This window comes from Polyodon spathula, chromosome 4, assembly GCF_017654505.1.
Source record: "Polyodon spathula isolate WHYD16114869_AA chromosome 4, ASM1765450v1, whole genome shotgun sequence".
Taxonomy (NCBI): Eukaryota; Metazoa; Chordata; class Actinopteri; order Acipenseriformes; family Polyodontidae; genus Polyodon; species Polyodon spathula.
Window position 1 is genome coordinate 16,794,711 of NC_054537.1, and position 27,355 is coordinate 16,822,065.

Consider the following 27,355-nt stretch of genomic DNA (forward strand, 5'->3'; position numbering starts at 1 on the left):
TTAACCAAATAATTACAATATGTGAGGCTTAAAGTTTCTGAAGATTGTAAAAGCAACAAGACCATGTATTTAATTTGATATTTCTTTAATAAACATTTGCCAGAAAATGTCTTGGTACAAAAAGCATTTGTTTTTTTAACAGGGATCATTTTACCAGAGCATCTGATTTTACAAAGAAAAGGGACAGAGAAAAGGGGTAGGGGTGGGGGGAGTTACATATACAACAGAATTTATGAAATCTGTTTACATAAATAAAGCTTTCTGGCTTTTTCAGTTCAATTGTAATATCCACAAGAACACTGACAGTGGGTCACAGACTGTCAGTAATCTTTCAGTACAAAAGTAGTTTTCCCAAAGTGAAGCAATCAAAACATCCAGTGCCTTCAGTATGATTTATAGGCTTGGTCCAAATCTATAGAATCTCATATCCAGCTTGCTCTTATAAATTTGGTTCCTGATTCAGCAAATAATACTAAATCTGCCCAAGACCAAAGATAATTTATAACCTGGTTTAGTATAATGTACACTCAAAAGTAAACATTTTAAAAAGGACAGCAGTATAATTGATTAAAAACAATATGAAAAGGTAAGAGCATTTTTATTTATTTTTTTAAAATCTTTTTTTAATCACCGTCTTCCTCATTAAAAAAACTAAACAATTGTCTTTCACATCTGGTAAATAATTTTTAAACTCAAATTAAGCGGTTTTAAAAAAAAGAATCCCAGCTTTGAATGTGCCCAAAGCCTTTTAAAACCAGTCTTCAAGAATTGATCAGTATGGTAGCCCCCTTCCTCTTAATGTTGAAGTGTTCATGTGTGCCCTATAGCCCTGCGAGTAGGCACCACCTTGTGAGGGCGATCCCCAGTTCTGCCCATGCGCAGGACCCCCAGGAAGCATGTTTTCTTGCCTGCTCATCCCGTGGTTATAACTGTAGATGTTTCCTGGCATGCTAGCAGCGTGAGTACTTTCTAGGTTACTGCTGTTTGCTAGCACTGGCAGAGGGCTGTGGTTGTACTCAAATCTGTGGTCCTTATCCCCGCTAAAAAGCAAGGCCCCTCCACTTCCTCCTCCTCCTCCTCCTCCTCCTCCTCCACCTGCTGCACACCCAGAGTAGTTGCTGCTGTCGCTATAGTTGCTGCCATCCCCATAGTTGCTGCCCACTGAGCTCGAAAAGGACTCTGGGTAGCCTGGGGTACGTGGCCTGCCGGCACCACCAGTGTGAGTTGGAGCTCCACCACTAAACATCTCCCTTAATGAGTGTGGAGGTAAGCCACCGCCCAGGAAGCTGGCTCTCTCCCCTGCCCCTAAGTGGCTGCCCCTGAAGTCATCACTGGTATAACTGCTGGAGGAGAATGAGGAACTCCCAAAGCTCTCCCTGTACTCACTGCCCAGTTGGTAGGAACTTTCTTGCTGGTACTCTGGCTCTGGTACGCTGTGCTGGGCAATCAGTTGCATCAGGGCTGCCTTCACTCCTGAATGGGGATCAGCAGAGCCCATGGTTCCTCTGTAGTCCAGATCCTCTGTGGTGGGAGGTGGTTCTGGAGGCTCTGGGGGACGCTGGTCTGGAGGCAGGATCAACGGAGGTTCTGGAGCAGTAGCATTATGTTGCAGGTCAGCACTATCGTCCAAACCTAAAATAAGAGTGCACACATATTGCTATGTTAAAGCTTGCTTTAATGTTGTGGGTAAACTACCTCTTTTGGTACATTTTCCGACAGCATGGACCGCTACCATAAAAGGAACAGTGTTACAGATAGACATGTTATTTCTATTCTCACCAACATTGTTTCTTACCATTAACTTCACACTATTTATCTTGATGTATGACATCTACTGATTATTTTATTGCAAGAATTCTAAGAAAAAATCATATTGTAGACTTTTCAGATCATGTACAGTAGGGAACCCCAAATTTGTACGCGAGTACTACTATACTGTATCAAAATCTTAATTCTGTAGCAATATCAGGAGCATTATATAGATAAATGATGCAGAATGACAAATAAAAAGAAAGCATCGTCTCCAAAAGAAAAGATTGTACGAGGACACTAACCATAAACAGCAGTTAGTTTTAAACCTAAAGATGTTATCAATCACAAAATCAAAGGTAGCAAACAAAGTTAGATTTTCCCTTGTAGTTTCTGTTCCTCGATACATTAGAATTATAAAACATATCTAAAATGTGTGGAAGTGTTTACCTGGTGAAAGAGAGGGGCTGGGCTCCGGAGGCACATCATTTCCACTGCTAATCTCTTCTACTGGAACACTGTCTTTTTTCTGCATCTGCTGAACCTTTAGGAGCTGAGCCAGCAGAACAGTGAATGCACTCTGAATGGCTGTGGGAGCTGCGTCCCCCTCCAGCTTAGGCAGGGCTTGTTGTGGAGGCGTGCGTGGTGCCAAGGGGACAGGAGGCTGGGTTACCACTGGCTGAGGCTGAGGCTCTTGAGGCTTCTCTGTGGAGGCCAGAATCCCAGCAGGGAGGGACATGCTGTTCAGTTGCTGCAAAGTCTCTGGGTTCACCTTGATGTTCATGACTTGGGCAAATTGAGCCATGCTAACTGTATTCTTGGACTGAAGCAAGTTCAGCAGAATCGCCAGCTGATCCTGGGTTAGCTGGGGTCCAGTGGCTTTAATATCTGAGAAAACAGAACAGAAATGTGTTGAAGCATAATGATGTAGATATGATTGTGTCCTTACAATGCATACCAACATAATAGCACATCTACACCAGAACCTCTTTTGGGTTTTGTCATTAAAATGTTCCCTGATATAGAACAAGTAATGCAATACATAGGCTAGTAGGGGTGTAATTCTAATACTTAAATGTTTATTTTTGTTAAATAGTTAAACTTTAACCACATTGTGCTATCATCCTAAGAAGATAACATTAAAATAAAACATACATTAGCAAAGCGTATATGGGGGAAAAGTGACTAAACATGTGGTGTCCTAAAATATTAGTTTCATATTATTAATTATACGGAATGTTCCTTATTGGCTACAGCATGGAATGCAAGATCATACTACCTCAAATTAAGGTGCTTACTCAGGACAGCAACATAAGACACAAAAACATTTCTACATTCCATAATTCATATTTTGAAATTATAAAATGACTACCTTTAAAGTTTTATTTTTTATTATTTTTTAATGTAGTGTGGCCAATTAGTTTACCACCGGTCTCTGGAGGACAAGACCAGCCCTGTAGGCGTTCACCTGAGCTCACTAGGCGCCTGAACGGTAGGGTCCGCTGTAGTGTGGTAAGGAGAAACAATCCCTGACGGTTTTGCCTCACTAACCCATGGAGCGCCAGAGCCAATGCGACGCTCCCTCCGAAATCCCCAGTGAAGAGCCGTGACTTGTTGAGCCACTCAGACCACAGTATATTGAAATTCTTCTACTACGAGCATACATAATTATTATATCTACTACTGTGCACAACAAAGTAGCAGAAATGAGGAGAGGCTAGGGAGTCCAATCAAATCACTGAGACTCAAATATGATATTTATTTATTTATTTATTTATTTATATCTCCCAACCTGATTATCCTTCTTTCTAACCACTGAGAAAACATTTACAGTATTTAAACCCCCTTACACGATGTTGTAGTGTATTGCTTACTTGCCAAAAATTCAGGCAGATTATTTTAAACCCCTAGAATCACATTGCTATACCACAACTTAAGATAACCATTTACAGTACATATATTATCCAAAACATTCACCCAATGTTAAGTTATAAATTGATGAATGCGACTCTGGGACATGCCAGTAAGTGCATTACAACAGAGCCAGTATGCAGGAACTTTATTAATATGACCCATTGTATTTTTTTTTTAAAGCTGTGTAAAGAAAAATAAATAAATTGTGTCTTTAAATCATAATGAGCAAGATCAACAAGGTAAGGCCAAGGCAATCAAACTTAATTATGAGAGTAATGTATTGTGTACTTTATTTCTCCATGCAGGATATTTTTAATGGTTCAATGGATAATAATTTTCATTTAATCTTTAAACTGTATGCAGGTAATTCTGAACAGACACCTCTTTGCTGAATGTTTTTCACTTTCACTGAAGTATTGCTATGACTTGATACTTTTCTGACTGCTATTTTATACCCAGTTTTCTGGTTAAACATAACAAATGTATTTTATTTTGGGATTAGTGTTTGTGAATTTGACATCCACTGTTCAGTAGTTGCAGCCGCACAGGCAGGCATGCTGGGGTAGCTTCATGACAAGCAGTAGGGCAACACTGATGACTTTTAGCATTCCAGAATTAAATAATAAAATACAGGAGATAACCGATTGCCTGATCAATATAGATTTTCAAATGTGAATGTTTTTTATTTATACAAAAAATATAATATATATATATATATATATATATATATATATATATATATATATATATATATATATATGGAAGTTTTAACTGGCTGGCATGTTAAATCAACACACTGGTCTATATTATACACAGATCTGCAAATAATGAAGATAGGCTTTAATGAAGATGGTTTCTACTTTTTGTGGAGACTGGTGGATAGTTTAACACAATGTATTAAAACTTTTTTTATTTTTATAACACACTTAAGGGCCAGGCACAGTTTCAATGGACTTATATACACAATTGGAGAAGCAGTTTTTACTGTGGCAGATGTACAGGTATATGGGCATCTCCATAATATAATAAAGTAGGCAAAGCAATTTCCATCTCCTACCATAATAAAAATAATTAAGCAATAAATACAGAACTGTGCAAAACTAAAATACAAAAACATAGAAACTTCATATCCCAGAAAGTACCAGTATTCATATTATATACATGATGCTTGATTAAATGCACAAATATACCCCCATCCTATCCGGACAGGCAGAGTAAGCAGGTTATTTAGAGTTACATGTGCAAGAGTTTATTAGTAAGTGGATTTATCAGTAGTTAACGTCATAAACAATCAGAAATACAGTGTCGTTTACTGACCTAGTCCTACACTAGAACTGCCCTGAGATTTCAGATGAGTAGGTTGAAGGCCTTGAGGGGTATCGTTCCTGCTGTCATCCATTCCCAAAGCCAGCTCCTTTCTGGGGACTTTGGGGGCTGTCATCTCATCAGGCATTTGCTTCTGACGCCTACGTTTTTTGCTCCAGAGCTCATGGCAATCCTGCCATAGAGGGAGGCTGTGGGGTAAAATAATTACAGTGATTTACACTTAAACTAATCTTCATAATAAAGAAAAATCCCACTGGTCACAAAGCTCAACCTTTCAGCTTAAAAAAAAAAAAATCTGATTTTTAAACAAATATTTCAAAGTCATTGAAGTACCTTGTTATACCATAAATGCACTAATCGCATCACTGGAAACTGCATGGTGTGTGTCACACAGGTTTTCAGTGTAAACTAGAAATATGTTTTCCCACAGTTCTTTTCAGAGATAAATAATTTTGTTTCATGAAAATAATGTTTGGTCATATTAGGTCAGAGGTCAAGGGCAAATGCCTTCTGAGATATTAGCAGTTGGAATAGCACTGTGGTGCAGCCCGATTGACCATTACATATACTGTAAGCTCCCCTCATAGGCATGATTAAAAATGTCTCATGAAGCACCCTTAGGTTGATTTGGATTGCCTTTAGACAAGGACTCCAACAACCGAAACAATAACTTACAACAAAGTCACAAGTGCAAATCTAAGCACTGTGCGTCTTAAAAAAAAAAAAAACGGATAAAATGTTTAGATTCATACTCAGGAGTCGGCATTTTGACAGGATCCACATCCTTCAGGAACTCGCTCTGAAGAGCCTGTTCAGCTGTGCAACGTTTGCTGGGATCCAATGCAAGCATATGATCAAAAAGATCTAATGCAGTTGAAGGAATGCTAAAGAAAAAAAGGGATAAGCCAGGATTTATTTCAGAAAGAAACACAAAAAATATATATATTTTTAGTGCTGCATTAATGCCTTGCTGGTGTAGTTAATTTAAAAATTGAGTGAAATAGTTATTTTAGTTGATTTTAGGTTATCAGCAGAAAAAAAAAAGAGAAAAACTTACAATGCAAATTCTTCCCTTAGTCGTCTCCGATACTGTTTCTTTGGTTTCATGGTGTTGAAATAAGGGAGCTTTATTACATCTGGCCAAACTGCGGGACATGGGCTGCCACAGATTCGACTGAGAGAATAACAATTTATACAGAAACACATTTATATTTTAATCCTTCTGCACCATTTCAGGAATTTAGTAGGACTAACATTGTAATAACCACAAGTTCACTTAAACAGTGTAATACATCATTACCATATTAATATCACCCAGATAACACACTGCCTCTCAAACTTACAGAAATTAATGTGCAAGAAATAAGTTAAACTGAAAAAAAATCTACAGTTCTAAGACTATTTGAAAGTAGGCATACAGGAATGTTACAAAGTAATATTGCAACATTTAGGCACAACAAATGCAGTAATTTGGGAATTATTTCTTGTGTTATTCAAACACAGCGAGCAGTATCAAGTTTTACAAAGAATATTTTAAACATGTCCACATGGGAAATTTGACAGCAAAAGGTTAACCCACAATAAAGATAAAACTTTCCAGTTCTTAAGACTTAACATTTTATGACTTGCCTAATAAGCTCTAGCTGAGCAAGTTCCTGGTTTGCTTGAAAAATGGGCTTCTTTGTGAAAAGTTCTCCTAGGATACACCTGTGGACAAAATGGGACATGAGTTACTCACAATTTAAAAAAAAATAAAATTAAAAAGATGTATTACAGCAAATCGGAAAGAGAAGGGCCACACTTATTTTCTCATTGCTAAGCTTACCCGCAGCTCCAGACATCAATAGCTGGGGTGTATCTCTCCTCTCCCAGCAGCAGTTCAGGTGGTCTATACCACAGCGTAATGACTTTATTGGTGTATGGACGGCTGAAATACAAAAATAGAGAATTTGCTGTAAATGACACACTACTCATGTAAACATACCTTGTGCTGTTCACTGCCATCTGACAAAGTGCAAGCCAAACAAAACCTTTAATAAATAAAGTGTGTTCATGTAAACACTGTTTATAAGCTTTGCAGCAGCTTAACTGTTTTAACTGATAGCAGCAGTTTTAAAAGACAGGTCCTTAAATCAAAATGCAAGCTTGGCACAGACATCTTGACTGTAGTCAGTTATGTCCTGGTAATTAAATGGTTGTTGATTGCAAGCAGTTTAACAAACATCCCCAGCTGTCTTAAGATTATATGCTTAATGCTTAAAACTATAAACAATGAATTGTGCCAAACATTTAAGTCTGCATAACACTTTATGTAGACTTTGCTCTGAACAAAAACGTAATCCTTTTTCTAGTGGCACAGTTATCTGCAAGCTTTATGTCTAATCACAAATGACTTGATATTTAAATCAATATTGCTTAAACACAAACTACAGAGTCAAACAATACGTCTGAAGTCACAACAATTACTATGGTACTGGCAATACTCTTTGAAAGCAACCAACTCCTAAGAACATAAGAAAGTTTACAAACGAGAGGAGGCCATTGGGCCCATCTTGCTCGTTTGGTTGTTAGTAGGTTATTGATCCCAGAATCTCATCAAGCAGCTTCTTGAAGGATCCCAGGGTGTCAGCTTCAGCTTGTCTGCATATGACATGCCTTTTAAACCTGGAATAATTATGGTTTCTCTTCTTCGCACTCTTTCTAGAGCAGCAGTATCCTTTTAGTAGCGAGGTGACCAGAACTGAACACAATATTCAAGATGAGGTCTCACTAATGCATTGTACAGTTTTAACATTACTTCCCTTGATTTAAATTCAACACTTTTCATAATGTATCCAAGCATCTTGTTGGCCTTTTTTATAGCTTCCCCACATTGTCTAGATGAAGACATTTCTGAGTCAACAAAAACTCCTAGGTCTTTTTCATAGAGTCCTGAACATTTAAACAGATTTACCTAAAGGCAGCAAGACCGGCATCCAAGGAGCTGGTAAAATAGACTGCCCAGTAAAGAACTAATTATGTATGTACCGTACCATTTAACACTCAAGCAACTATTATACGAGCTTATGTAACAAGACTGGAATTATTTACAAGAAAAAGAATCTAAAACATAGGACAAAAACTTTACAGTTTCAATTAAAAGGTCAATTCAAACATGCTGAATCATTACCAAGATGTCATATTTATGGTTACAGTGTATGCTGAAATACACAAGCACAGTCGCAATAACTCTGTACTCAGAGCAATTGTTTTGGGGACTGCAACGTACAGTATGTGCTTCACTGCATAACAACACGTGAAAAGTCATTATGGGTAAAATGGGAGTCATGCTAGCCATAAAGTAGTAAAACCATATCTGCTATAAGAGATTGCACAGTAATGGTACTGTACAAAATGATAATCTTTACCAGAACACCAATTTCCTTAAACAGAGACAGCCTTTACCTTTCCTCTGAATTGTAGAGTCGTGCAAGACCAAAATCTGCAAGCTTAATCTGCCCCCTAGTGGAATAAAAAAAAAAGTGACATTATAGTATGCAAGATCGTGAATTTCAATCTTCTATATGAAAAGTTTATGGTATCATTATAAATTAGTCACATAATGGATATTTGTCTAAAATACTTTCAGGTTTTCCCTAGAATTAATTTATATGCAGCTTTCCTCTTTGCTTATTATGTAGAGAAACCAATCAAAGAAATAGAAGCTTTTTTTTTTAATATTGTATAAAGTTAAAGCACGGTGCATTTTCTGATGATAATCCTTACTTTAATGTGAACCTATGCAACGCTTGGAAAGAAGTCTTTTATTGCCTGCATGACATATTAAATGCGGTTTCCAATTCTGAACATAGTATTAAACCTTGCCATAATCCTATTAGAATAAAAGTTCAAAAGGCACATCTCAGCTAAAAGAAACCTTTAACACACACAATAGATATGTGTGTATGACTTTTAAGGCAAACACTGGGGTCTGTGTAATTTAAAATGGAGACCCACAATTTCCAAGCTGCTTAACATTTTTGCATACTTTATATAAAAAAGGTTACAAAATAACAAAAACTTTATAGATTTCATTAAAAATAAAAACCACACACACAACAGAAATGTGTGCTGAAGTGCTGGTCTTTGGTTATCTAGTTCAGGCCCTGAAATTTGTGTCTGGAGTTTTTTCAACTAGTACCAATTTTGAACAGGGACCCTAAACTGAACTCTGAGACTGATCCCTAATGGCAGGCATTCCCGCACAACTAACAACCAACTGCCAGCAATCACTTAAAACAGTGAATCCAGGGCTACTATATTGGCTGCACTGCACAGGTTTCAAATAAAATAAAAACTGGTTTTGACTAAAAAAAAAGCTATATATATATATATATATATATATATATATATATATATATATATATATATATATATATATATATAATAAGATATAATTCATAAAATGTTAACCAAGAAGTAGTAAATAAAGAAAAAAGGTTGCCTTAATCTTCAATAGAAAAATAAAACACTTTAATAGCACATGGACTATGAATAACAATTGCTAAATCTCCAGACAGTTGTCATGCCCCCGACATCCATCCTTAAAAATAGATTACACTATGTAACACAATTTTTTTTGCTGGGTAGTAAGTGTTATTTCCTAATTGCTTATGCCTCAAAAGTATAGAAAATGGCTATTATTCCCCACAAACTTTGCTTTTGTGACCAGGACAGTGATATTTTGAAATTTACCTATTTCCAATGAGAAAACGGGCGAATGTGTGTCTTTTCGTTCACATAAAGTCAGAAAAAAACAACATATGAATCCAAACTAACATGTATTTATATTAAAGTAATACAAAAATGAGTACAAAAGATTTAGAAGAGTAGTTTTTCGAGATTTATGATTATACTGTAAATCACTTTCACGAATCAGCCCCCAAATGTAGTCTCCCATCATGTTCTCGTTATACTGTCCTTGGTAGCGGCGTTCAAAGTCCAGTATATCCTGGTGGAAGCGCTCGCCTTGCTCCTCCGAGTATGCTCCCATGTTCTCCTTGAATTTATCAAGATGAGCATCAAGGATATGGACTTTGAGGGACATCCTACAGCCCATTGTGCCGTAGTTCTTCACCAGAGTCTCAACCAGCTCCACATAGTTTTCGGCCTTGTGATTGCCCATGAAGCCCCGAACCACTGCGACAAAGCTGTTCCAAGCCGCTTTCTCCTTACTAGTGAGCTTCTTGGGGAATTCATTGCACTCCAGGATCTTCTTTATCTGTGGTCCGACCAAGACACCGGCTTTGACCTTTGCCTCAGACAGCTTAGGAAAGAAGTCTTGAAGGTACTTGAAGGCTGCCGACTCCTTATCTAGAGCTCTGACAAATTGTTTCATAAGGCCCAATTTGATGTGCAGTGGTGGCATCAACACCTTCCGGGGGTCCACCAGTGGCTCCCACTTGACGTTGTTCCTCCCCACAGAGAACTCGGTCCGCTGTGGCCAGTCCCGCCTGTGGTAGTGCGCCTTGGTGTCCCTGCTGTCCCAAAGGCAAAGATAGCAGGGAAACTTGGTAAAACCACCTTGGAGACCCATCAGGAATGCCACCATTTTGAAGTCTCCTATGACCTCCCAGCCGTACTCATCATACTTCAAGGCATCCAGCAAGGTCTTGATGCTGTTGTAATCCTCTTTGAGGTGCACCGAGTGAGCCAGGGGAAGAGACGGGTACTTGTTACCATTATGGAGCAGCACGGCTTTGAGGCTCCTGGATGAGCTGTCAATGAAGAGGCGCCACTCATTCTGGTTACAGGCGATTCCGATTGCCTCGAACAGACTGGTCACATTGTGGCAGAAGCAGAGCCCATCTTGACGGGTGAAGAAGCTGGAAAAAGGTTGGTGACGCTTCCTCTGCTTGATCTGCGACTTGCACACTTTCATCCAACAAGTTCCACTGCTTGAGCCTAGACGTCAAAAGCTCGGCATTGGACTTGGTGAGACCAAGATCTCTAATCAAGTCGTTGAGGTCTTTTTGGTTGGGGTAGTATGGGTTTCTCTCCTCAGCTCCACCTCTGAAATTGTCATCTGGATCTACAATGTCTTCCTCGCTCTCTGACTTGCTGCTCTCTTCTAAAGACGTCTGCTCTCTCTCCGGAGGAGTGGGTACGGGGAGCTCATGGCATTGTGGCACCGGGGCGATGGATGAAGGAAGGTCCGGATACGTGATAGCAGGTGCATTCTTGCCAGTCCGACGTTTGGAAGGGTCCACCATGCAGAAGTAGCAGTTGCTTGAGTGGTCAGTGGGTTCCCGCCAAATTCTTGGGATAGCGAACTTCATGGCTCTCTTTTCCCCTCTGTACCATCCTACAAAAATACATTTATTTCACCCATGACTAATGTGTAAGAGATTCTCGCAACATTTTTCATATGATATATTTTTTCAATAACATTGAAAATTGTAAAACATTTTAAAATTAAAAACTTTTACAATTTTAAAAATTAACAAATTTTATAACATAAAATTCCGAGCAACAATTGTCCATCTTACCTTCCAGAGTTTTTTTGCAGTGTTCGCAGGTGAAATGAGGTGCCCAGGGTTTGTCTTGATCCCCGACAGGCATGCCGAAATATGCCTTGTAGGCCTCACACATCTTAGCAGATGCTTCCACGGAGTACTTTTTCACTCGTCTTGATAAATTGGCCGCAGACATAGCAAAATGCGTCTGCCGGATGCTTGCAGCCTCTTGATGCCATCTCAGAAAAATGCAGATATGTATCCTTAGGCAGCTGGAACTAAACTGAACTGGTGGGCTTAAGGCCCCTATATTTATACTAGTATTTATATTACTGGAAAGTTCTAGAAGTTACTCCAAGCTTACTCAGTACTGAATCTATCTGGAATGTTCTGGAAAATAGGTAAATTTCAAAATATCACTGTCCTGGTCACAAAAGCAAAGTTTGTGGGGAATAATAGCCATTTTCTATACTTCTGAGGCATAAGCAATTAGGAAATAACACTTACTACCCAGGAACCACAAAAAAAAAAATTGTTATACGGTGTTATTAATTTGCAGAGTACTTCTTTGTCTGTACAACAGCATCACCCAGTGGCTAGTTTTATTACTGCTGGTAAATACAACAAATACATAAATATGATATTACTAGTTAGCTTACTGATTATTATCTTACATTTTTGGGCAACTATCATGTTTTTTTTTTGTTTTTTTTTTTTTAGAAGGGGGGTGGTGGTTTACAAGTACACAGACACCACTAGCAATTCAAACATTACCTTACCTGTTATTAAGCAAAATGTTTGAACACTTGATATCTCTGTGTAAAAAGTTTTTCTTGTGGCAGTAGTCAAGTCCTTCCATTAGTTGTCTCATGAATGATTTTATGTGGCTTTCATTAAAGTGAACTAATCCTGATTCCAGCAGGCCCATTAGGTCATGGTCCATGTATTCAAACACGAGGTAAAAAGCACCTAAAAGGAAACAGTTAACATGGTTAGAAATTCAACCAGGGCATACCAGATCTACTCCAGGAAAAGCCCTTGAAGCCAAACTGATTCAGACTGGGTTGAACTGGGGACGTGGTAAGAATTACTAATGTGAGAAACGTGGCGATGTTACGACCAAAAGTAGGTTTTGACATTAAATAAATGTGCCGCGTGAACAACCCCATGTCTAAGCAGGAAAATACACACATATACCTTGCGTCTTTATTTCTTCAATGTATAAATCTTTCTGTAATGCATACCAATCTTCCACCTATTCTCTGCTATACACACACTAAGGCAACGTCTTCTCTACACAGCCAAAACAGATTGCTGACCTACTGTGTTTTTTTTAAATGATTTATGCCATTAAAAATAGTTATAATCATACAGTTCCCTTTTTTGCATAATACATACATATTGATTCTCATTATTCAGTTTGTCAGTTAAAACAGAAACCGATGTCTTGTTATACCTTTGTCCTTCTTGAAGTCCAGTGCATCCTCCTTGTCGGTTACGATCTCCTTCATATTGATGATGCTCTTGTGGTTCAGCTGCCGGAGGATTTTGATCTCACGAATAGCAGTGATAGGAAAGCCTTCCTTTTCATTATCTAATCGCACTTTCTTCAGCGCCACCATTTCAGCTTGGGGGGAAAAAAAAAATAAATATATATATATATATATATATATATATATATATATATATATATATATATATATATATATATATATATATAGTTTTAAGTTTCACAATTTCTTTCTACTTATTCAAGCTATTTATATTTATTTTCCTTGGTGCAGGAGTTCACTCGAGTGAACATTAAATGAGTTGTTCAAGGCCCAGACTGCATTGCCTGTTGTTTGGCAGCATTGAGGTCTGAGGAGTTAAGTTCAAGTCCACTTACTCCAGTCTTATTTAACATAATTTCAATGTTCATGATCCAAAATGAGAAACCTTGAGAGTTTAAGACAGAGTTGTACTGTATTACTTAGTTATTTGGTTCTTGTTCTATACAATGAACACATCTTTTTCTTCTATGCTTGAAAATATAAAACTGCCCATCAACAAGTATTCCAGATAGGAATAGGATTTTTTAATTTTTTTTTTTTAAACAATACAAAATACAAAATACCAACTTAAGCAGGATACCAATCTGATATCCAAGTGAGTTTTTACCTGTATCCTTGTCTTTTGCTTTGTAGACTTGTCCGTAAGTGCCCTCTCCTGTTATTCCAAGGATTTCAAACTTGTCCACACAACGTTTTCCCCAGTCGATCTCCGTCTCCTTTATTTCACCAAACCGAGGACCACAAATTCTTCAAATGAAAAACAATACACGATATTAACACAACTCTGACAATCTCAGGTCGTGTATATTTTTATTGATCTTAGGCAGCAAAAAAGAGCACATGTCCAGTAACATGCCATGATTAAAAAGCAGGCATGTCCCCCACCAAGGCTCTAAATTAATCTAGAGCCCTCAGTAACATGAAAACTCAGGATTACCTATATCCACATGAAAAAATGTAAGTGACAGACAGACATTCTTCATGTACCTTCATACATCTGATGCCCATACCAAGTTTTGTTTGCATTTTCTTTATGAGATACATTTAGAAATGTCACTGACAGATGTAAAGTATGTATGGGCAAGCAGGCACTCAGCCTCAGATTCTGAAGAATGTCTTTATTTAGTCTCATTTATCAGCTGGATAAGCCATTCTCTAGCTGTATGTAAAAAAGCAGCTAGCAAACAGGATTTTAAAGTGTTGGCGGTAAAATGTATACGTCACCAATTCAGGAAATAAAACCATCAAATGTGAAATGACCCCTGCCCTGGGAAACTTAATGCTTTAAGGACAAAGCAATATTTGTGCTTCTGTAAAACATCCAACTGTTAAAATACAATGCTGCCACCAAACTGGCAAAGAATCGCCGCAGCCTGAAGTAATTTTCTCAGTAGAGAAAGATAAATCAGTGCTCCCTGTAAATCACTGGTTTATAAGCTACTAAACAACTAGAGGAGAATATAAAACTCTAGACACTGCATGGCAGTGCAGTCAGTAGTCATTTTAATCCTTGCCTGCTTCCTATGCAATCTACCAGACTTACTTTGGTCTCCGTTTAATGACTGGCTGAGCTGCTGGCTTCTTATCCTCTGGACTGTTTGGGGAAGCAGGGGCTCCTCCTGTCAGTTCGGGTGGTAGAGGGAGGTCACTCAGTAAAGGGCGAGCTTTTTTCTCCGGCTTCTTCTTGGCTGACCTTTAATTAAAAAAACACAACCATGCAGTTTATGACACATTTTTCAGAAAAACAAAATTTTTTTTTGCAACTGGACTTGCAAGTACTTTGTATAAGCACTTTCTCCAAATTGCTTCCATAAAATTTGCCAGCCAATTAAAAAACTAAATTCTCTCCCTGGAATGTGGAAGAAATCTTGAGAAAAGAAAACCTACAGATAATAGGAAGCTGTGGTTTTTCCAGAAGGTTTCAGAGATGCAGTACTTTATAAAATGTCACTGCTCAATCTTTCTCACCCCAATCATAAGATTTACAGTAGTTTTAAAGAAAACCTTGACATACAGTGGTTTGCAGAAGTATTTACTCCCCTGCAAAGTTTTCACATTTTGTTGGCACCTGAGCGTACTCCATGACGCTTTCAAATTAGACTTTACATGTAGAATCTACACAAACTACTCCACATTGATAAAGTTAAAAAATGCATATAGAATATAAATAAGTAAGATTTACAGAGAAAAACAGATTAATCTCAGTTCCATAAATATTCAAACCCCTACTGCAGCCCTTAATCAGCTCAGATGAAAATGATTTGTTTGAAAGTAAAATGGTTTCACAGCCTGTGTGTACTCAAAGTGGTTTAACTTGTTGATAATTTCCCTCAGGTATATAGACTTTCAAGCTGCAACTCACACAGTGACCCAACAAAGCAACCATGAAGACCAAGGTACAAGTAAATTTAAAAGGCGCAGATTATCCCTCTCAGCACAGTGAAGTCCATCACTTGGAAGTGGAAGATGATCATACCACCCAGATCAGATCACCCTCCCAAACTGAGCGGCTGGGCAAGCAGGAAACTGGTTCGGGATGTCAGTCTGAAGCCAACAATGACCTGCAGAGATCTGCAAAATTGTGTGTCTGAGTTGGGAGTCAGTGTTCACACATCAACAATAAGCCGGTCACTAAACAAAGCTGGTCTGTATGGACGGGTGGCAAGAAATAAGCCATTACTCAAAAAGCCTCATCTTAAAGCACATATGGAGTTTGCGAAAAAGCATGTAGATGATACTGCAGACATGTGGAAAAAGATTTTGTGGTCAGACGAGACAAAATTTAAACTTTTCGGTCTAAATTCCAAGCATTACACCTGGCGCAAGTCCAACACTGCAACACCATCCCAACTGCAAAGCATGGTGGTGGCAGCATCATGTTACGGGGGTGCTTCTCTTCAGCAGGGACTGGGAAGCTTGTCAGGATAGAGGGGAGAATGAATGGTGCAAAGTACAGACAAATCCTTGCAAAACCTGTTTGATTCAGTCTGAAACTGGGGAGGAAATTCACATTTCAGCAGGACAATGACTCGAAGCACAAAGCCAAAATCACACTGGAGTGGTTGAACAAGAACAGTATTAATGTTCTTAAGTGTCCCAGTCAAAGTCCTGACTTGAATCAATATTTTATGGCGAGACTTGAAGATTGCAGTCCATCGACATTCCCCAACAAACTTATCAGAACTGGAGCAATTTTCCTGTGAATGGGCAAAAATTTCACCATCCTAATGTGCAAAGCTAGTAGAGACCTATCCAAAAAGACTCATAGCAGTAATTGCTGCAAAAGGTACTTCTACCAAGCACTGACTAAAGGGACTGGATACTTACGCAACCAGTACATTTCATTTTGTACATTTTCTTTGTAAGTTTTGCTGACATTTAACCTCCTCCTCATAACAGTGTTCAGTTTAACCACTACAGCTTTGACTAAAACGTTTGAAAAACAGTTCATACATTAATTGTAATTTAACAAAATGTGACGGTAGGGGGTGAATACTTCTGCAAACCACTGTATATATTTCAGTGCGTGGGAAAACCTACCATTTCAAAACAATTGATCCCCCCTCCTCAAGACTTTCGTGTCATGTATTTCGGTCAAGATAAATGTATCAAACGTACCCTCCTCCCAGTGAGGGTTATGCAATCCCAATACAATTAATTCATCCCACCTCACAAAGACATTTTAAAAAGGAATGCTTAACACACAGCTAAGTAAATAGATCAACAGGAATATAAATGTATGATAGGGCGAGGCATTGAGAGACACTATTTGCCGAGATTAGGGGTGAATGACAAACCTGGAACATTACTAAGCATACTGTACTTTACCCAAACAGCAGCTGTCACTTGCTATCCATCTATTAGCTCCACTCAGAGAGATTATCAATATTCCTATAGGTCCTTCTTTATCCTACTGTAATCTGTAATAATAATGGCTACAAATAGAACACAAAAAGAAGTGTTGTTCTCTTACTGCTAATCAAAGTCCATGAAGCAAATTGGTGAAGTGATTTACTTCCTGTTCAGCATGGAAATACTAAGTGTATGCTGGAGATCCAATTCTAACTGATGCGTATCATCAAGCGAAGAAGCTAAAGCTGCCTGATTTAAACAAAAAAAATAAACAATGGGAGCCATCGTGCAGCTTGACAGGAGTAAAGAAAATGGAAGGTACTGTACAAGAACAGGAAATCTGGGAGAGCGTTTATGAAATCAGGCAATTCACTTCTACTATAATTCTCCCTTTGGATTTATCAGCAGCATTAGAATTTATTTAACACCAGATTCAAAAGTAACCCAGGAAAGTTATACAGTCAACTTACAGCAGGGATATTTAAATGTGTCATTACTTAATGAAAAATAATTGCCTAACAATATTTATGATTGTATTTGAAACAATGTAAAAATGTTATTTATGTTTCTAAAGTAAAAAAGTTATTAATGTTTCTAATGTAAAAGTGAAACTCACTCACTTTGGTATTTTAAATGGATAATTAGATTTTTTATTTATTTATTTTTTAAATCATAATTTACTCCATGGTAGATGACTGATTACTTATTTTTGCTAGATTAATCTGTCGCAATTTAAAAAAAGACAGTACTCAATCCAGACCCCTAGTTGTCATCTTCAGCCCAGTGTGGCGTTCGTAGGCCAAAGTACTGTTTAATTTCCATTTTGTCCTGGTACCCTGGTTTATGCAATGCTTATGGTGAATTGTCTCAGTCATAGTTTAATAATAATATAAAATGCAGTTACCTGTATATAACATACATTTCAATGAGCAAACAAATATTATGCATTATATTTAGGCTTGCTACTATTCCATTTTTTTATTTTGCCAAATCAACAATTAATATCTGTTTATTTTTTAAAGAATTTACCATTTTTTCAATCTTTATTTTTCAATTCAAGCAGCACATTGTTGAAAATCGACCTTTATGCTTAAAATGAAAACCCAGACATTTTATGGCATTGAGAAACATCTCATTTAGAGAAACCCCTTTATCATCATATTCAAACGCAACAAAACCATGGTTTCCAACATTCTAATTGTAATAGCATTTGGTCACAGCAAAGCTATACCTTGTAAAGTCAAGTTCCTACACAAAATAAAAAAATTGTCTCAAATAAACCGTAGAAAACACAGCATATAAAATGTATTACCTGCACAGACTTTTATAGCATACATTTACAAGAAAAAACAATATGCACAGAACAAAACATTAGATAGATAGATAAAAACAAAACAGTTGAAAAGAACAAACTTGCACTTATTCTGAGCTCTGCCCCTCTCCTGCTTCAGCATGCACAGTCACTGGAAGCAAGACGGGCCCGCTTCATCCTGCCATCGAGACTTCTGTCGTCGATCAGGGTATTGTGCACAATACTTGTGTTTTCTTCTTGTGCCTCATTTTCAAAGTAAACTTGTAACTGTCACTGTATACACCTATAACAGCAAAAGCTTACCTATACCTTAACCCGCTAATTTCAAAGTAGGCGCTTTGAATGACAGGCGCTGTAGCTGGCAAATGAAAGTGCACATTCGGTCTTGATTGCTGACAGTCATTTCAACGAATGAGAGCATTCTAGCACTGCTTTAGCCAATGAGATCTGTCAGAACAGGATGAAATGACTGACAGTGAAACTACACTAGCCTATTAAAGGGACCACTGAATTGACAGCAACTCCTAGCCATTCAGAGAGGACCAGAGAGGGGACAGACAGCAAGTATAAAAACTACACAGATTAGAGATGACTTCGAAATTATTATTTTTGGTAAGAAAAAATAGCGAGTGGTTTTACCGACATTTATCCTACATAAATTTATTTCAGTCGAACTCATATTTTCGGGGAATTCAACGTTTAATGAGTTTTACCGAATAATATCAAAAAGTAGCAAGCCTAATTATATTGTTTAAGAGTTAAAATTATGTGAACAAACATTAAAAAAAAAAAGTTAATGCAATTCTTACACATTTGTGGTTGTATGTGTTCTTGATTGTTCAAAATAGTTTACAGAAGTTATTTCTATTGAATTCCTGTATTTTTTACAGTATGTTTCTGTAATTGATAGTAAACAGTACGCGCTTCTCTTTTGATTAAGTATTTAGATCGCAAATCATCCATCATATGAAGTATGCAACACTGTGAATGATGTTTGTGAAGTGCAGTGGATGTTTATTTATGTATTTGTTCTTCACACTGTTGGTGTGCATACACATTTAAACAACACATTTCTTGGACTATCAGGCAACGTTTTTGCCAAATCCATTGTTACTCCACTTCATTTTTATTAAAATTCCCATGTTGTCCAAACCTATGAATATAATGCATCTACGTTTACAGTAAATTGTTACATGGATAGAATCAATGCTTTATAAAGTACAGTATCTAGTATGAATTAAGTATTTATAAAATAAATGATATATTTAACTATTTGTTACACTGTACATGGTGAACATGATAACTGCACTTATAAGAATGAATGCATAGTGCTGTATATATTTTACTGCCTACCTCTCCTGTCATCTTTTCTGCTAGTTCTGCTAGGCTGCCGAGCCTGCCTGCCTCTGAATTAAGAGAGCAAAATTTAATCCCAGACAATTTACTCTATATTTGCAGTCGTACAAATGCACTAACCTTTCAGCATCCAGGTCCTCGGGCAGCACAGGGGGCAGGGGTAGAGGGGGCAGGGTCGAGGTGGGCAACACTGCCTGTCTCTCTTTCTCCTTGCCTCCCAGGCTGCCAGGCACAGGGGGTTTCCTCTTTTCCTTGGGCAGCTGGGAAGACTCTTCCTTCCCTTTGTTCTCTCTGGGGGCTGCTCGTTTGCTAGTCCAATCGGCAGGGGACCGAGTCTCGACCTGGCCCTCTGTTGAAGGCCCCTTGGCCTTAGCAGGCTTCTCTGGAGGTGGAGAGGGAGGCCTGTCCAGCCAGAGTTTCTTGGGCTCCTTCACATGGTTTGTCAGAGAGGGATGGGATACAGCAGCCGGGGTGGCGGCTACAGCAGGCCCTTTAGTAGGCGTGGAGGCGGAGTTCTTGGCCCCAGTGCGGGCTGCTTCAGCTGCCTTGGCCGCCTTCTGTTTGCTGAGTTCGGCTGCCAGGCTGCTCTTGAAGGTGAGGGTGCTGGGGGAGATGCTAGATTGGCGGCTGCGTGAGCGTGAATGCCGGTGTCTGCTGCGGGACCGGGAGTGACGGGTAGAGTAGGGACTGCGGCTCCGCGACTTCCCTCCTCTTCTGGAAAAAAACAAGTGACAAGAAGATATTTTAAGCTAATATAAAGGTGTGGGAGACAAACTGAATTAAAAGTTGGATTCTCATAAAACAGTTTAATAGTACTCCTGTAAACAAATTGTCTTCCCAGTAGATTACCATTGCATTCGTTTCTAAAGATAGGACTTTGATGGGTTTGTTTACAATTTGTGTAACGACATCTAGAAGGTTTTGTATTTTTTGCATTGGCTTTATACAATGTCTTATTTATGACAAGTGTTAACCATCTAACACTGCTTCTGTAATTTCTAGGGAGTGTGATATCTCAGTTACAATACTGTATTCTTGATAATTGTATCATGGTCACTTTTATATTTCCACAAGTCATGAGAAACGAGTGTTGTGCTTCAACATGACTGAATGCAGACAAGGGGTATTTCCTCCAAATAAACAAGAGAATATATACAGTAACTCAAAGTGGTCTTTCTATATCCAAGAAACTTGACCTTACTGTGGCAGCCATGTTATGCCAAGGGTTGATGTCAAGGTCACCAACACAATTAGCACACATGCTTATGAAAATATGAAGTCACCACTGTACCTCAAATGGTCTTAAGATGAAAGGATCACCAAAGCGTTAGGTCTTTATCATTTCTAAAACAAAAGCTCACTTAGTTCTGTCTTTGTAACACCTCAACTTTAGTCAAAGCGGTAAGCAATATCAGACGTTAACGTGGTAGACTAGCCAACACCACTTCAAACAAACCAAAGAATACCTTTTTATAATGAATGAGCTTTGAAAGAACACCACTACAGAAAGCCCACGAGAGGTCAAAGTGTAAGTTTGTAGGGTGGGGGTGTATATAGCATCTTTCATTAGCAGGTTCGATATCAGTGCACTGAATGGAGATATACTACATTAAGAGCTGGGCCAAAATGTTGATTTAAACGAGACAGTATCAGCGTAGTACCTTGTGCTATGACCTACCACTGCAGTACCTGTACAGTAGCTGCACTAACAGAATTGTTGGCCAAGATTGATTACACCTATTGTACATGTATACTAAATTAAACATCTGGGGAAAGCAGGTGTGATCAGATTTAGTCACTTAAATCATTAAGAACCAATTGCACCAACATGGATTAACCACTAACCCAGATTAAATCAAGGTTTATATTTTAATCGTGTTGCACAAAACTAAAGCAGGTTTTTTATTTAATCCTGGTTTAAAATTAATCCAAAAGGTCACATTTCTTAATCCAAGATTAAAATATAAAATTACATTTCACCAGTAATTTTAATGTGAAAGGTGAATTCAATTTAAGCTTCCTTGGAGGTGGTTTCAAGTTGCACATAATGGCAGCAGACCCATGCTTGTTTACCTGGCAGACACGCTGATAATATCCTAGAAGTAAAGGTTTTCCTTGGGATGAGCTTTTTCACTAGGATGAATTGCACAAGTTTTACCCATGAAGGGAGTAAACAAACACCAAAACAGAAAGACTGCTTCAGTTCTCACAACCTTGTTACAGTGGTAGATGGATCTCTTTAAAAAAAAATAAACAAACAAGTACCTTTTTTGTAAAACAACGGCACAACCGGTCTCAAATTGGAGAACATGAAATGCTAGTCAGGGCAAATCTTACCCAATGAATAGTTAGTAAAACCCAGTAGTCACAAATAAGCTATAAGCATGTTTAAATAAATAATAATAATAACAATATATAATAATAATAATAATAATGTTATAGTCATGTATTGTGTTTATATCATGTGTTGTACAATTCAACATTTTTAAAAGGCAATAAAAATGAGTATACAGCATGGTAAAAAGTATACATATGTACGAGTGTCGATAATTAAAGAACAAATTGTCCTTAAATGAATGCTCATTCCAAATGTATTGTCTTCAAAAAATGAACACTTTCCATATCTTTGTAGCTGTTTTGCTTGAAACACAGGAATCAAGAACAATAAAATAAATAGATTATAATCTCCCACTTTAGGATAAATACTTTCACACAATGTATGCAAAGTAAAACAAAGCTATTCATTTACTTCATTTCTTTCAATCGATCTTCAGAGTGAATTCAGGACAACCCAGTCGGCATCACTAGAGACCAGTTAAGGGTTGTGGGGTATTGTAGCACAGGCTGCATGTGGGGCCTATGTTGTTGCTTTTTGATAATGACTATATAAATGTATCATAGTATAGGATGAGTAAAAGCAATAGGAATTAATGTTTTCTTATGCTTTTATCTTTTTTGAATATGATGTATACAAATAATGACTGATTGATAATCACAAATCTAGGATTACCTGCTTAATCCAAGAGTTATTAATCCCGGTTTACATTTTGGTGGTGCAATGTAACTGATTAAAACAAGCACAAATTAACTAATCCTTGTTTAGCACTAAGATATAGTAAGATAGATAGATAGATATAGATAGATAGTTTGACATACGGCAGACAGACAGATGGCTCAATAATCTTAATTGTTATCTAGTTTTTCTCTTATCACAACTGAATTCAGCATTACAGGATAAATGTAAAATGTGGCATGCAGGTTCGCATAAGACAGACAAATAGGCAAGGACCTCAGATTTGCTCAAGAAAATCCTAATCAAGTTTTAATAACAAGCGGATTTCCACAGTATGTAAATTACTATGACATTATACCTGTATATTAGGTAAAGGCAAACATGCACCAATAGCAGGAAGAGGATATTTCTCATTGACAGTGTGTAACAACTATCAAATGATTCTTGTTGTGCAACAGATTTTTTCTTCCTCAACGGAAACCATTTACGTACAGTGATGGTTACTGTAACTGAAAAGCACACAAAGCTGAAGCAGAAAGTTACTTTCAATTGCTACACATGTAATTTCAAACGAGATGCACAAATCAAGTATTTGCATGTTGTTTAATTTGGTCAGCAACTGCCATTACGTTATTTTAATCCATCTTCCATTTTTGACAATACAGGGATAGAAATAACACTATTGAAATTACTATTAGAAATAATAGTATTGCACAGCTGTTTCATCTATTCCACTTCCAAGAGCTTGCTTAGCCACAGTGTAACAAGCACAGGTTTGTCTTAAATGCATATTCAAACCAAGAATGGATCAAACTGCTATGCAATGGGAGTCTTATTTTTACCCCTGCATTAAAACACTACAAAATCAGATGGCAGTTACCAATCCACAACACAAATATATGCACAGGTGCAGGGGTTCAAAATTTGTAAATTTAAGAGCCAAATTCTATTTTAAATAATGTATCTATCTAGACCTGCAGCCAAAACTTTTCAAATCAATTAAATAAAATATTATTATTATTATTATTATTATTATTATTATTATTATTATTAATAATAATAATAATAATAATAATAATAATAATAATTTCTCTGTATCTGCTTGTTCGATATCAATACCAGTCAAGCAAACATGGAAACAAATATAAAATTTTCCTCCATGTATCTGTAAAAAAACTGAAACCTATATTGACTTCATCAAGTTCAGGTTGTAAAGTACAGTTCACCTATCAAAGACAACAAGCTGTATGCCTGGGGTCAATTACAATTATAATAACAGCCGAATTTCTTACTGAAATTGCAATTATAAATTACAATCCCACTAAAAAAAAGTAACAAATAGCTACGACACATTAACGTTTACTCTGTTTATTCTACCAAGCAGAAATCACAGGTACAAATATAGAAACATACATTATAACTTTTTTTTTTTTGTTTGCTTTTTCAAACAAATGGGTCACTAAAAAACAAGTGGCTGAAAATACCAGAAGAATGTTCACTCTATGTAAAACACAACATGGAACTGTGACTGCTTACGCTTGGAAAGGTTTGTAACTGTACTGCAATGTATCAGTTATACGGCAATTCCAATTAGAATTACAATCAAGCAGGTGTGCCAAGGTTCAGCTACAATGACATTGTAATTACAATTCTAATTGAGCCAGGTCTGCTGTGGGAGGAGTTGTTACTGATGCGAAAAATTGCTAGGAAACTTACTTAACCCCACATTGGTACAACACTAAACACTAGTTTGGGCGCTATGCAATAAACTATTCTGTATTATCTCAGTAACATCAAGTTCACCTCTTTGAATCAAGAAAGATGAAACCGTGATCCAGAGGTGCTGGATCAATTTCTATAGTGGGGGTGCTGAAAGCCATTTAACAAAACTGTAACCCCTCTATCTGACATCTTTGGTTTAAGGTCCAGGGGTCTTATAACTCCAACCGTGTAGTTTTAAACTTGTTTAACACTTAGTATTACAAAAAAAAAAAACTAAAATAAGTTACATATGTTATATATTACACGCACTGCTTTTTTGTAACCAAGTCGTGAACACATTATGGAAACACTGTCTTTCACAAATAATTACCAGGCCCAGTTCCCATTTCAGGCCTTGTTTCATGAAACGCGGCGTTAATCTTGTAACTTTAAAATGTAACGATCTAATACAATTGTAACGTGAAAATGGGATTTAGTGGAAATGTTTGTTTAACTTAAATGTGCTACTTTGAACGTAGTTGTGTTTACTTCGAAGAGAAGACACAGGTGCAGGGTGGACCGTGTGCATGTTTGACTTACCGGAGATCGGGGCTCGGGCTGTAGGATTTTCTGTAGGGACTTCTTGATCGTCGCCTACTATTGTACGGACTCGAAGTTATTTCCCCTTGTTCATACGGGCTGTGCCGGTTATAACTGGGGGATCTGCGTCTGCTGTAAGGGCTGGGAGACCGATGTCTTCTGTTGGAATATGAGCTAGGCGACTTCGTAATGTTGTTGTACGCACCATACATCTCAGAGTCTCGACCAGCATAATGTGGGCTGGGGGATCGTCTCTTCCTGTAACTAGGGCTCTTTCTAGCATTAAACTGGTTGTAACATCCACCAATAACTGGGGACTGGTTCCCATAGCCCTGGCCGTAAGTCGCATAAGGACTGTCCTGCTTGTGCCCTGGGCTTACCGACTGTCTCTTTCTGTAGGCCCTGGGTTCTTCCCTGTCGTCCCTGTAAGCTTTTGGGGTGTCCCTATAGGCAGACGGGGCCTCCTTCTCCGCTTTTGATTTATTACTTTTGTGGGGTTTGGCCTCCCTCTCCTTTTTGTCCATGGAGAAGGGTAGGTTGTGCTTTTTCTTCCCGTTGCTGTCAATGTTACGGGTGCCATCTCTGGCTTGTTTGTTACTACCGCTGCTGGCCCAGGGTTTAGAAGGGCCCCCCTCCCTCTGATGGTTGTCCTTCTTCTTGTGCTGTTTTTCCAACTTGTTCCTCTCTGTGGATCGGCTACTGTGTTGGCGGGGCTCCTTACCTGTGTTACTGTGGTCTTTTCTTGATCTCCTCCCTTGCTCGTCCCCCCTGCCGCCGCCGGGCTCGTTCTCATTCAGACTCTGCAACAGAAGCCGCTGGTTATGGGGCTCAGGCTTGGGAGAGGGGCTCCCCGAGAAACGCTCCGACTGGGAGCTGACATCGTCATACTCCACCAGGGTCCTGAGCTCCCCGTCTCTCTCAAACACGCTCCTCCGCTCGCTGCCTGGCTCATTCAGCAACTGCTGCACTCGTCCCCTGCCGTATTCGCGCTTCTTGTTTCGGGAGGAGGAAGATCGCCTCTTCTCCCGGCGTTTCTGATCCTGAGAGAATGGCTCTATTCCTCCACTGGAGCTTGGCGATTTAACTCTCTTCTCCGGTCGGGGCTGTTTGTGCTCAGAGGGGCTCCGTCCCCGACCCTCTTGCACCACCTCCGAGCTCGGCATTTAATATTCAGCCCGCTCAACTGGGTATTTGTATTGACCGTATTTATCTGGTTATACTTATAATTCAAATGAAGAATGATATGTAATTAGTAGACACAACCAGTATTCCAGCCGAAGAGCCAAGCAGATAAATCCTCGCTCTCTTGTACATCCACAGCGTGCCCAAACAAAAATAAACAGATGAAAGAAAATAAAAAGCAGTCAATTCTAATCCGTGGAAGCGGGCAGTTTGAAAGATTTGAAATCACAGGTTTGAAAAACGCATTTCATACGATGTCCGTGTACTCGATTATTATAGAAGAACAAAACAGTATCCCGGTTGTGAAAGTTTTTGAGAGGTAACAAAACGGAAAGGACCGGTTTCTTAGTTCATGAACTTCTTGCAGCTACTGCCGCAGCGCGGAAGTGTCTCTCTTCGGTCAGGCACAGAGTTCACTTAGTTTCAACTCCACCTCGGCAGATTCAATACCACGGAAAGTCATTTCTAAAGGACCGTTTCACTCTTGTTTCATAAACCAAGCCTAAACTAAGTTTGAAAAGCAGAAGGTCCCAGATTGTTATAAAATCCTTTGTTTTCTTTTTTTTTTCTTCACCGAAACCGAATTAGAAAATATTTTTAAGAGTTGCTGGGAAGTTTAGTGGTTACAACTACCTCCTGTCGCTCTGTTACGTCACTTGAATAAAAGAAACACCGGATAACGAGTTACCTCCCACAAGACTGGAAGAAAAAACAAAACGGCTTTTTTTTTTTCAAAAATAAATTTGAAGCAGTTTCCAGTGTTTCAGTCTAAGACGCTTTTATTTAGTTTGTATGGTTTAAAGTGTCGTATATGTTACAAATCCCCAGCGATGCCGGTGGATTACATTTGGGAGACACAACAGACTGAGAGCTGCGCCATGGCTACCTTCTTTCTACACTGTACCGGGAACATCCGGCTAGATATGAGAGAAGGCAGAAATAATGATGGAGTCAGAGTTCAGAGGAGAGTGCTTCCTGTGTTAGTAGCAGTAACACTAGTACTCATAACAGTAGCAGCAATGGAAAGTGTTACAATTTTGTTGTGACAGTACTGTAATACAAACATGTCGCGACGATTGAAAACTCGACAGATTCAAACGCTATTTTTTGTGTCGAGTAGTACAGCACTATCATTTGTTTTGTACTGTGTATTAGCAACACAGTCCGCTGTTGTTATTTTTAGATACGCGGATTTAAAAAAAAAAATGGTACGCAGTGCACTGCGCATGCATAAACATCTGCTAAACAACTTCCGCTTAGAAAGCACTGAAGTGCCCATTCAAGTTTGGTGTTATGTTGTTTA

General features: G+C 38.3%; 1 protein-coding gene across 2 annotated transcripts; it reads right to left on the reverse strand.

Annotated features, from left to right (window-relative positions):
• Positions 1 to 26,948, reverse strand: LOC121314233 (cyclin-dependent kinase 13-like). Of its 2 annotated transcripts, none has more exons than XM_041247267.1 (14): positions 24,871 to 26,948; positions 19,677 to 20,267; positions 14,580 to 14,729; positions 13,644 to 13,783; positions 12,940 to 13,110; positions 12,263 to 12,452; positions 8,434 to 8,490; positions 6,815 to 6,916; positions 6,619 to 6,696; positions 6,047 to 6,163; positions 5,742 to 5,873; positions 4,981 to 5,177; positions 2,200 to 2,637; positions 1 to 1,632 (listed from the first exon to the last, which is right to left on the reverse strand). In XM_041247267.1, the coding sequence occupies exons 1-14, from the start codon at positions 26,031 to 26,033 to the stop codon at positions 773 to 775; spliced, it is 4,386 nt and encodes a 1,461-aa protein (XP_041103201.1). In that variant the 5' UTR covers positions 26,034 to 26,948; the 3' UTR covers positions 1 to 772. The 2 variants fall into 2 exon arrangements, with proteins under 2 accessions (XP_041103201.1, XP_041103200.1); XM_041247266.1 differs by having other exon boundaries at positions 2 to 1,632; positions 19,677 to 20,270.
• Between the last annotated feature and the right edge of the window lie 407 nt (positions 26,949 to 27,355).